This window comes from Ceratotherium simum, chromosome X, assembly GCF_057802395.1.
Source record: "Ceratotherium simum simum isolate JZ-2026a chromosome X, ASM5780239v1, whole genome shotgun sequence".
NCBI lineage: Eukaryota > Metazoa > Chordata > Mammalia > Perissodactyla > Rhinocerotidae > Ceratotherium > Ceratotherium simum.
The window spans coordinates 110,646,989-110,659,928 of record NC_141940.1 but is presented as its reverse complement, the minus strand read 5'-3'; the positions used below and the strand labels follow the sequence as shown (position 1 = coordinate 110,659,928).

Here is a 12,940-nt window from a genome sequence, read left to right as displayed (position 1 = left end):
TAAAGAGGAAGACATTAAACCAATGATACTTATTTGGTATATTAAATTACATGGCAAATATTGTTAAGTAAATGATAATAAGCCTTCCTAGGTTATATCGTGTGGGTAAATGTTATTAATACTACTGTTTTTTGAAAAACATGTAACATTCGAAAAGTTCTGATCTGTCCTGGTTGTCAGTCATAATTCTAGTTATTATCTCAAAATGTTGACTGTCACAGAAATAGCAAAGCATCTTTATCAATGGCCATTTTAAAATATTTTCTCATTTGCAAAAGGATGGTGTTTTACTCTGATGTTTTGCAACTATGTTTCATCTTCAGAGAGCTTCATGGAAAAGACTCTGACACCTGCTCTAAAATACAGGTTTCTGACCAACTTTCAGATTATGAAACTGAGCTGGGTAAAAAACAGCAGAACTGTAAAGGAAAAACTGATAGCCTCATGAAACTGCTAACAGAAGATCAAGAGTTGGTTACATGCAACTAAGTAAACTCACAAGAATGATTATAATTTGTATGACTTTTTGTTTGGAATATTGCTGATTTTTTAAATGCTTTGTTTTTTCAGGTTTAAGGAATACTTTTTCTCTTTTCTCTTAAGCTGACTATGACTTATAACAATTTGGTAAATCATACTTTTGTAAACAGAATTGAAACATTTATCATTTTCTCTCTACCTGATCCCTCCAGAATTTGGAAACTCTTAGTAAGTGAATGTTCTTATTTCATGGCAATATCGTTATTTACATGAGTTCACTAAGAATCTCTTCTCCTTATAACAAGACACATTTGGAAACATGGGTTACATTACCAAAGCTTTGCCTGGAAGATCATATTGGAGGAAAACATATGCAGACTCGGATATGACCAGACAGCTTTTGAGGAATGAAGATTGGACTTTATGGAATGAAGCCACTTGGAAATATTGGCCTGGTACCTTCAGCAACCTTTCCAGTTGAGTAAGGAATGTCTCTCTTCTGACGGGTGCAGAGAACCCCAGGATATTTTGGGGAACCTCAAAAGAAGAGAGGAGTTCACCCAAATCTGTAGGTATTGCAGGCAGAATCTGATGACAAGTCCTTGGCTTGGCTTTCCTGACCTCGAGAGGCCTTTAAAGTTCAATCTGAGATTCCTTATAAAAAGTTCCAGCAAAGCAGATTTCAAAGAGCCTATATGATCAGTTGCTACTCTTGCTGTCCTTATGTAAATAATTGGGCCAAATTTATTGAAACTAGGCTTATTTTGCAAATCAGTGAGTCTCATTTTGGCTATCTTTGGTAAAAATGAGGGTGATTTTAGAGAGGAAAATTATGTTTCAACAGAGACTATAATACACATTTGTGGATGCTGGATTCTGGTTCTGTTAATTGTCTTTGAGGTTTTTGTTTTCTGTCTGTAAACTGGACTGGATCCTGAATTCTTCTAGTTTCCTCCACTATCTGGTACAGATCACAGTACACGATGGGAAAGAAAATTGTTGGTCAACAAATATAAACATACATGTATAGGATTCATAGGTGGCATGACCTGCCTGTTTCTCTGCTCTCCCAACTTCACTGTCATTCCGCATTGGAACCATTGTCCTGGTATGGGCCACCGTTTTCCTTTTCTTCCTTTGTTGGAAATGTAAAAAATGTTATTGCTAATGTCTCCAAAGATGTTGTTGGTCCCCATCAAAATAATCAGGAGACTGAATAGCCTTAATGAAGGTCAAAACTAACCCTCAGTTCCAAAAGAGTGAGACAATTTAAAAGGCTTGCTTAGATCCACACTGTCAGTTTTAAGCTTCCATATTCTTCCCTCCTGCAGCGCCCCTCATCAGCAGGAAGTAGCCAGAAGATGTCGACGGCCTTTTCCCCAAGTACTTCATATGATTATGAAGTTACAACTGACAGTGGGGAAGTTGTAACAGCTAGATCTTAGGTTAGCATGAGGGAAGCCATCTTAGGGAAAGGAAGCAATACTGCAACTGTGGTCCTGACTTACTAGTCTCTGAGAATGCACTCTAGGTTGCACGTAGCCTAGATGATTAAGCACCTCTCACTTTTGCAAAATACATGATCTGCTAGGTCTATGACACTTGCTTACGTATATGTCCCAGCTGTAATAAGGATAACGTTGTTCTCTGAGTCCCCCAGGAACACGATGACCTCCAGAAAGAAAAACTCTGTGTTGGTACCCATCACAAATGACAGAAGAAAGAGATAATGAGGCACCTTGAAGTTCGTCACACCGGATGATGTACATCCCAAATCCCCCTCCTTCCTTGCCTATTTCCCTATACAACTGCATCAAGATTCTGTATGACTTTAAGATGGTTCTTTAGGACACTAGTCCACCATCTTCCGATTGTGCTAGCTAATCGTACAAATTTTCCTTTCTCACCCACTGACTCGTTTGCAATTGATTGACACTGGATTGCAGTAGGCAGAACGGGCCCCCTTTTGCTCGGTTACATACCTACATCATAGCTATCAGAAATGAAATAGAGTCATGCACTGCATAACAATGTTTCGGTCAGTGATGAACCCCATATACAATGGTGCTCCCATAAGATTATAATGGAGCTGAAAAAGTCCTATCGCATAGTGATGTCGTAGCTCTTCTAATGTTGTGTGGCAACACCTTACCCCCGTGTTTGTGGTGATGCTGGTGTAAACAAATCTACTGCGCTGCCAGTCATATAAAAGTATAGCACATACAATTATGCACAGTACATAATACTTGATAATGCTAATAAACAACTATGTTAGTGGTTTATGTATTCACTATACTATAATTTTTATCAGTATTTTAGAGTGTACTCTTTCCACTTATAAAAAAACACTATGCCATGTTACAATGGCAGCAGCCTCATACATCGCGTGTTTACTGCCATCTCTTGATTGCATCATTTTCTCTTGTGCTTGATTTAAGGACACTCTATGATGTTCGCACAATGACAAAATCACCTAACGCACGACACATTTCTCAGAACTCATCCCCGTCATTAAATGACGCATGACTGGAGTCCGGGAAAGCCCTTCAAATGCCTCAAAATAGAGCCAAGGGATAATCAAAGGTTATCACTATTTTAAAAATGAATGCCAATATGTTACAATTTCCATAGGAAGTTGTTGGTAAGGAAGAATTTCTCCACGAGCGTATTGTAGGTGCTAATCAGCTTACAATTTTTTTTCCTCTTTGTGCTGAAAGGAGAATTAATTACCTCAATAGCCTCACTTCTTCATAGACCTAAATAATGCATCCCCCTCCTCTGTGGAGAATAAACTGAATTTGATGGAGAAAGGTTTAATGGGTGGCTAAAAATAGCGCTGTAAGCTCCTTGAAAGAACTCCCAGTACTCCCTCCCGCTCCTTTTAGAAAGACCTTCTTTTTCTGAAACTGCTAATGAATGGTTCTTGTTTCCTTGTGAGTCTCTCCCTCATCCTACCCTCCCACATATTTCAAAAGACTATTAAAGTTCATTTCCTTCCAATATTCATGTTAAGTAACGTTCCTGAAATCCAATGGATCCTTCACAGAACAATCCCAAGTAACTTGCACATGACATCTTGGTTTCCTCGGAGCCTTGTTTAAAAAGCAAGACAGTGCCTTTCAGCTTTCGGTACAAGATGTAAAGTTCTCTCCCCATCACTGCAAAGTTCCCCAGTGGCCCAGTTGTCTCTCATCCCAATTGCTTCCCCAGCAAGGTGTGTTTCTCCATCACTCCACACAAAGGGTCTTCTTGAACGTCATTGAAAATTTCCTTCTCCCAAGTTCAGTAGTCTATTTACCTCCTGTCCTTTATGAAGTAGTTTACATTGTTGACCAAGCCTTCTTGACATGTTGTCTCACTTTATTTCCTATTATACTATTCCCTTCTGATTCTCTTCATTTTTCCTTTGTTTCGTCACTTGACTCCCTGTCCTCCTCTTCTCATTGTCTAATAATACGAATGCTCTGATTGCTTAAGATATTCTTAAAGCTTTCTCTTGATACTCTTTATTTCGCGGGAAGAATATTCATTCTCCCACTTTCAAACATAACTTCTATGCTGATTATTCTCATATCTCTCCTCCTGCCTTCTCATCTGAACTACAGTCCAAAATCTCCAGTCCCACTTAGCATTTCCGCTTTCATGTCCCCACAATGCCACAAACTGGACATGTCTCAAGCCAAACTCCTCTTATTGCCTTAAATTACTTCGTCTCCAACTTCCCTCTCAAATGGCTCCAAGATTCTTTGCTCCAATGAATTTCCTACCTATAAGCATGAGGCATCTTTGATTAAATACTCCTTTCATCCCATCTCTAGAATCAGGCACCAAATCAAGCATGTTTTCCCCTACAAATGGGAGTGGAGCACAGAGGAAATGGCCGTGAAGCTAGGAAGACCTGTGTTGAAATTTAGCTAAATTGTTTACCGTACCTTTTACTTGAACTTAGGTATACTACGTAAGATCAATGACTGTCAATGTTTTCACAAGAAAAGGAGAAAACACCTCCTATGGAGTTGCTGTGTGGATTAAACGAGATAATGCATTTCAAATGTTTAGCACATAGTAGGACTAAAAAATGTTACTTGCAAGCTTTCTAGCTGTTCCTTTCTCTGAATTACCACCGCCACACTGTTCAAGCCTCTCAGTCCAATGTACTTAAAATACCACAAACACAGCCCCCTTTCTTGACTGTACTTCACTGCATCCTGCTTTCTCTATATGGACCCCCTTCCCTAATTAATACTTACAGTGTCCTATGACTCCTTCACTCTAGGGTCACTCCTTTTTCTGGCCATATTAATTTGAAACTTCCATGATTATCTTTGCGGTTCCTGAAAGTTTCCTTGTCCCTTGCCCTAACCAAACTATTTTTCTCCCTTTCCCTTTTCTCCTTAATCTGAATGTTCAATCTCAGTCCTCCAGGCTGCCCTCATCTCTTCCCCAAGGCCAAGTTGGTGTCTTCCTCTGCAACACTAACATCCTCCTGTCTCTAATTTCACACTTCTTAGTAAAAGATCAGACCTAAAGCCCTTTTAGGTCTTTGCCTCAACTCTCCAGCCTCTGAGACCTCCCTCCAACCTTGCTTGCCTGCCATCGTGATCAATACCTAATAGCACTCTGAATTGTTTCTTTGCTAATGGGCTAGATGACTGCTTATACTTCCTTGGGTTTCACACACCAATAACATTTCAAAACTGAATCTGGCTACTGGCATTAGTGTTACTTTTTTGCCTAGTAAAGATATTTAAAAATTATTTGTGATCCTCCTTTTATGTTTTAAAAGGATATTTTACAAAAAAATAGAAGGACATGATGTTAGAATCAAAAAGTTTAAATTGAATAAATTTACATTCGTGAAAAAAACTTATTATCCTTAATTTTTTCATTTTGATGGGGACCAGAGGAAACTCAGGGAAATTCTTAGACAGGCATTTGGGAACCTCCGTGATTATCTCCATGCACCTAAGGTTTCTGTAATGTGGATAACTGAGACTTAGATCCTACTATGAATCAAGCAGTGTAACCATGTGTGTGTCTCTGTGTGTATGAGACAGGTATTAGTATGTCATTCTACAGACAGCAGAGAGAAGGTATAAGAAGCTTGGAACTTGCTCAAGGACGCACAGCTAACAAGTGGTAGAATTTAGGGTTGAAGCCCGTTACTTAGGCTCCGGTGTTCTTGAGCACTACCCCACAGTGCTGCCACTTCTTTAGACTCTACAGGATTGAGTATGGTTCTCTGCACAAAGTGAACACGCCGACATGTGCAGTAATGATGGCAGCTTTTGCCATAATGTATTGCATCTGTAGAACAGAATAGTGGCCAGATATAAATCATGCAAGTAGACGATATCTATAGGAATTTATACACTGCAAAGTGTCGTACAGATTTAAAATCAACTCTAGGTATTATAGTCATCGATGCCAACTGGAATTCCACAAGTCTGGTTTGCCTTAGATCATCAAAGGAAGTTTAATAAATAAACTACTATCAAGATTGTTCCTAAGGAAGTCCCACCTACAGGAATGCTTCAGGCTAACAACCTTAACTTATCTACAGGGAAATTTTGTGGAAATTAGAGTGATTGAAATGAGCTCAATTCATGGCCTGCAATATTTCACCCTCTTACTGTTGCCTGTGAGGTTAAGTATGCAGTAAGGGACCACCCTAAGCAAAACAGTGAAGAATGTCTTAAACTTAACTGGCTTTGATTTCATTACCTTTCTTCTTCCTTTCAGACATACTTTACCCCAAAGTTAAACCCTTCCTTATTTGCCTCCCTCCACCCTTTAAGAACCTCTTAGCCAGCTGCTCCATTAGAAGGCATCTAACTGATAACTTCACACTTTTGTATTCTGTTTGTTTCAAAAGCAACCTAATGAGGTACCAAGCCATAACCCACAGGGGCAAATATCTAATGGCAACATTTCAGACATCCACGATAAGCCTGTTGCAAAGATATTTGATCCGACGAATGTCACACTGGTGGCCCTTAATTTAGGTGACAATCAATTGCTCCAATGATAAGGCCAATCAGAGATGGTAATGGATGACCCTGAAGGCACAATCTCTCTCAGTACCTGCAATACCCATAAAAGTCTTCTATCCCAGTAGTTCACTACAATGAGTTCCATCTTAAAGTCATTGCTCTTGTAGATTTTACAACGACTCTTCTCCCCACTCTAAGACTTTTCTCCACTTCGTTTTCATGACTTCTTCTATCCTCCCCTATCACCCACAGCAAACAACAGGAGCAGAAACAAGTCACTTCATGCCAGAGGAATAAGAGCCCCTGTCTGTAAGTCAAGAAATGGTTGCAATTTGATACTCTCAAGGACTTGCTGAGTAGAGTCCTGGTCAAGTCCAGAAGGATTTTAAGGCCTCAACTTCATCCTCTCTATAATGAAGGAGAAGAACAAATGACCTCTGATGTAGCCAACGCCTCTAGATTTCCGTGGTTCTGTAACCTGTAGCGTTATTCAACGTAAACATGAAGGCGTGAAGACAGAGAGACAGAGAAACATAGATACTCTTCAACAAGTAACAGCCACATTTGACTAAACACATTTCCCTTTTTACTAGTTAATGAACTGAGGAGTTGTAATGTGATTTGTTCAGAATACATCCATTTGAAAAATGAAGTGAAACAAAGCAGGTTCGCTTGGCGGTTAACTCTGCACACTCTGCTTCAGCAGCGCGGGGTTCGCGGGTTCAGATTCCAGGCGAGGACCGACACATCGCTTGTCAAGCCATGCTGTGGCGGCGTCCATTATAAAGTAGAGGAAGATGGGCACGGATGTTAGCCCAGGGCCAATCTTCCTCAGCAAAAAGAGGAGGAGTGGCAACAGATGTTAGCTCAGGGCTGATCTTGCTGACTTAAAAAAATGAATAAAGAAAAGTTCATTAGATGATCTACATTCATCCTGAGCACTGTTTTCCAAATCATATTACAAAGAATATTACTCGTTGCACAAAATGTTAATAAGAATTGCATTATAACAGGAAGTAGGCCTTTGAGGGTCAGCTAGACTTAGTGACTTGCTCACAAAGAATAAAGTATGGAAGGGGAGAAATAATTTTACAGTGGGGAAAACCTAGGTAACACCACTTAACAAAGTGACCAAGGTTAACATTACCAGTCACGGGTCACGTTACAACAAGCACCACGCACCAATATGATGTGATAAGAAGGGCACTTCACCTCTGTGATATTCTTTTCCAAAAATCCATGACCAAAGTCTTATCGTGAGAAATTACATCAGGCATACCCCATTCGAAAGACGTTCTTCAACATATCTGACTGTTACTCCTTAAAAACGGCAAGGTTATGGACAATAAGGAAAGACTGAGAGACTGTCGCAAATCATACATGACAACTAAATGCAATGTGGTGTCCTGAACTGGATCCTGGAACAGAAAAATGCATTAATGTAAAACTGATGATCTCAAGTCTGGAGTGTGGTTAATGTTAACACCCCGACATTGATTTTTCCTATTTCACAGATGTACCACGGCAGCGTGAAATGACAAGATTAGAAGGACCTGAAAGTGGCTGAGGAGGATATGGGAACCCCTTGTACCACCATTGTACAACACTTTTGTAAAACTAAAATTATTCCCAATAAAACGTTTAGTTAAATTATTGAGAAATGCTTCCATCGGCAAATTTCTTTGGCAAGTTTGGCCTAAAAATGCCCGGTGGACTCTCTCAATTCCAAGAGTTATGAGAGTTTCTGAGTTACCTAATGTGCAGTGTGACTCTAACAGAGGGGATATAGGGTGCTATATTTCCCAAATATATGTCTCCAGCAACCTTTTTTTCCTTCAAAAAGCATCTTTCTGGAAAAGTACTGAAATAGAGAAAGTTTTCCCCAATGTATCAAAGACTTGGACCTGATATCTGACCATGTTCAAATTTTAATCAGAAACTTTGGCTAAAGAGAGAAAGATGCCCCTCCTCCCTCCCCCCTTCCTCTCTGGTAATCCCTGCAGAAATAGAAGTATAATGATGTACACATGAAATTTATACAATGTTATTTTTTTTTAATTTTTTGTTTATTGCAGTAACATTGGTTTATAACATTGTATAAATTTCAGGTGTAAATCATTATACTTCTATTTCTGCATAGATTACATCATGTTCACCACCCAAATACTAATTACAACCCATCACCACACACTTGTGCCGAATTATCCCTTTTGGCCTCCTCCCTCCCCCCTTCCCCTCTGGTAACCACCAATCCAATCTCTGTCTCTATGTGTTTGTTTATTGTTGTTATTATCTACTACTTAATGAAGGAAATTATATGGTATTTGACCTTGTGCCTCTGACTTACTTCACTTTGCATAATACCCTCAATGTCCATCCATGTTGTTATAAACCAATGTTACCGCAATAAACAAATAATTAAAAACAATAAATAAATAAAATAAAAGAGAGAAAGATGCCATGAACATTTAATTGACAGAAGACTTGAAACTAGAGGATAATATGATAGATGAGAGAATCAGCATTAAAATTATTTTGAATAGGCTGCTTCCAATTTAACAAACCTAACAGGATGAATATAAAGGGATAAATATAAAGCCTATATTTGGTTAAGCAGAGAAAAAAACAAAAGTCAACCACGCTAAGGACAGGATGAGGAAAAATGCCCTTCATGTTCCCATGAGCAGCTATGTGTCTTAGTAGTTCATAGGTAGAACTGTCATGGTCAGGGAAGATGACATACTCGTAAAGGTAGGTTTCTGCAGATGTTTTTGTTTAGTTCTAGGTGCCACATCATAATAGGTCCTCAATGAACCATTCCCAAAGGAGATAAACAGGATTCGTGTGCATCTTGGAAAACATGTTATATCAAGAAAGGTTACAGAAACTAGGAATTTTTCCCCTGAAGTCAGAGGAAGTATCTCAGGAAGCAAGAGGTGGCACATTTTACTCCGACACCGTCCTTGTAGCCATTAAACTGCCTCATAATGGAATGGATACCCCTGAAACAAAGTGAGATCCTTGCCTCTGGGACTGTTTAAATCGAAGCTGGATGTCCCCCTGCCCAATTGTTGCTACGGTGTCTTCTCCATGGCACCTAATCTCATGACTTCTATACAGACTTCCAGTGCAAGGCCCTCTGAATCTATGAAACCACTGGGAAGAAAAAAACATCAAGAGGCACTGGGAAAAGAGGCAAACTACTGAAAACACCCGCTAAGGTACCTTAGACGCCACTCTGCCTCTATTCTAAACAGCGTCCCTGAAATAATATTGAGAAACTGCCTGAACGAATGTCAGAGTTTAGCTGAAGAATCAGAGGCAGAATGCCATCCTTAAGTGTGCAGCTAAGAGACTTCTGACGGTATAATTGAAGTTACAGTAGAGGACAGGTAAGGGATGACTTTATCTAGACCAAGTATTGTTGTACCCCAAAAAGAAATCTACCTAAATAAATACACACACAAATAAGCTGACTTTTAAGAGTCCACTATGTTTTTCCACCTATGCAAATAATTGGCTTACAAAAAAGACCACGTGCAGAAGTTCAGGGCCCTTTTCGAGTCGACTCCCACGCTGAGCCAGAACTTGCTGGAGGCGAACGACTCAGGCACCTAGGACACAAAAGCTGAGGAAACACTCACCGCCAGGGGCCTGTAAGTGCCTCTAGGCTCCGCCCCTGAGAGTGAGTGTCGCTTTAAATGTCGCGTCAGAAGCGCTTGCTTCTTACCTCACCCTAGTCCCGGTGCTGTGATTGGTCAGACCATCTAAGCCCCTCCCTGAGGCCACGTCAAACAAGAATGCCCTAGGTAACAGCCACAGAGCTACCTGATGGCGGTTGAGTCCCTTGGTCAAAGAGGCTGAAGAGAGAGAGGTCTCAGGGGATGTCTTCCCCGAACTCTAGGTAGGCAGAGGCCCTCACCAACCCTACCATTACGCAGCAATGGCCTGGGCCCCAGAGCGGAAGAGGGCAGAGCCTAGAGATGGCGGGGCCAGCCGGGATGGCAGGGCCGGCCGGGGCGGCTGGAGCGGCAGGGGCGGCTGGGGCGGCAGGGGCGGCAGCGGCCCCTCCAGCTCCCTGGAGCCTAGGGCCTGCAGCTCCGGAGACCCACCCCTCTGCTTCAGATTAAAGAACAGTATGATTGGGGTGGTGATCGGTCGCGGTGGATCGAAAATAAAAGACATCCAGAGTGCGACAAGCACCAAAATACAGATCATAAAAGGTGATTCTGAAGCCGAGGTGAAAATTTTCGGCACCAGAGAAATGAAAGCTAAAGCCAAAGCAGCTATAGAAACTCTTGTTAAAAAGCAAGAAGCTAGGTGCGGTTTGGGATCCAGTGTCGATAATGCTGCGTCCCAACCCTCTGTTGCAAGAGGCGTCAGCACAGATAACGTTGCTAAAGTTCGGCCGCTGATAGATTGGGACCACGTAAGGGCGGAGGTTGTGGAGTGGGAAAAGAGGAAATGGGCGGATTTACCACCAATTAAGAAACACTTCTACGTAGAATCCAGAGCAACAAGCTCATTATCTCAAGTGCAAGTAGACGCTTGGAGAAAGGAGAATTTCAACATCGTGTGTGACGACTTGAAAGATGGTGAAAAACGTCCCATCCCCAATCCAACCTGTACATTTGAAGATGCTTTCCAGCAATATCCCGAGCTTATGAAAAGCATCAAGAAAGCAGGGTTCCAAAAGCCAACGCCAATTCAGTCACAGGCATGGCCGATTGTTCTACAAGGAATAGATCTCATAGGAGTTGCCCAAACTGGAACAGGCAAAACATTGTCCTATTTAATGCCTGGGTTTATTCACCTCCACTCGCAGCCAATCTCTCGAGGACAAAGAAATGGACCTGGCATGCTAGTCCTTACACCCACTAGGGAATTAGCTCTGCAGGTGGAAGCGGAATGTTCTAAGTATTCATATAAAGGTCTTAAAAGTGTTTGTATATATGGCGGCGGAAATAGGAAAGAACAAATCCAAGACATCACCAAAGGCGTGACATCGTTATTGCAACTCCCGGACGACTGAATGATCTGCAAATGAATAAGTTTGTCAACCTAAGAAGCATAACCTACTTAGTCTTAGATGAAGCAGATAAAATGTTGGATCTGGGGTTTGAACACCAGATCATGAAGATTTTATTAGATGTGCGCCCAGACCGCAGACTGTCATGACAAGTGCAACTTGGCCAGATACCATTCGTCAACTTGCAAAATCTTATTTGAAAGAGCCTATGATTGTTTATGTTGGTACTCTGGATCTAGTTGCCGTAAATACGGTGAAGCAAAATATAATTGTCACCACAGAGGAAGAAAAACGATCTCTTATGCAAGAATTCCTACAGAGCCTGTCACCCGAAGACAAAGTCATCGTGTTTGTCAGCCGAAAACTTGTTGCAGATGACTTATCAAGCGATTTAAGCATCCAGGGCATACCGGTACAATCCCTGCATGGCAACAGAGAGCAGTGCGAACGGGAGCAGGCGTTAGAGGACTTTAGAAGCGGAAAGCGAAAATATTGATAGCTACCGACTTAGCATCCCGAGGTCTCGATGTTAACGATGTCACACACGTGTATAATTACGACTTCCCACGGAATATTGAAGAATACGCCCACAGAGTAGGGCGTACTGGAAGAGCAGGGAAGACTGGAGTAGCTGTTACCCTTATGACTCGAGATGATGGGAAGGTTGCCATGAATTGATTCAGATTCTGAAAAGAGCCAATCAAAGTGTCCCAGAAGATCTTCTAACAATGGCAGAGCAATACAAGTCACGTAAAGAAAGAAATGACCCGGGAAAAAAATCAAGAAGGCCTCAAGGAAAAGCCAAGGACTTTCACTGATGTCTACATTGAAAACTTGTGCCAGGCTACTGGAAGATTCAAGTTGTGTTCAAGATATGCAGCATTCAAGATACAGAAGGAAGTATTGGAAACATACTGGCAGTTAGAAGACGTGTGACCAATTCTTAAATAACACTGCTAAGCTTTCAACATTGTGTATGTTCCTTAATAAAATCAAAAGTGTTTTGAAACTGAGAGCGTGAGAGGCTATGTGGGAAAGAGTTAAATCTTGTGTGTTGGTTAAGGTCTAGTTTCTTTTGGAGCCTGCCATGTCCATCTGTGTCTTCTCTAAAAGACTTGGTAGAAGACAAGAAGGATGCTTTTCTTGCTTTAAGATAGTTGGACTGAACTGGATCGTAGTTTTCATTAAGCTTATCCCCTCAAAATATTCTATTTTCCCCCGGTGGTTGGTGCCACAGCAATCCCTAAAAATATCTCCACTATCATTCCCTAACTTTTTTAATTCCTTGGAAAATAAATGCTAAATCTCCTAGAAGATTCCACAATTCTATTTTTCCCGATAGCTGGGATGTACAGAGCAGGGCGTCTGACTCACTGGGAGTCAGATACTCATACGAACTCTGTCATTAACCACTGGTAAAAAGTTCTGGGGAGGTCAC

The 12,940-nt window shown here is 41.1% G+C and overlaps 1 protein-coding gene across 1 annotated transcript; it reads left to right on the top strand.

The window, feature by feature from the left end:
• The first annotated feature begins 10,327 nt into the window (after positions 1 to 10,327).
• On the top strand, positions 10,328 to 12,497 carry LOC101396784 (putative ATP-dependent RNA helicase DDX53). The gene is given in 5 exon segments (XM_004443880.3): positions 10,328 to 11,470; positions 11,473 to 11,634; positions 11,637 to 11,984; positions 11,987 to 12,169; positions 12,172 to 12,497. Coding segments are annotated over 5 exon segments (1,896 nt in total). The 5' UTR covers positions 10,328 to 10,416; the 3' UTR covers positions 12,321 to 12,497.
• The last annotated feature ends 443 nt before the right edge of the window (positions 12,498 to 12,940 follow it).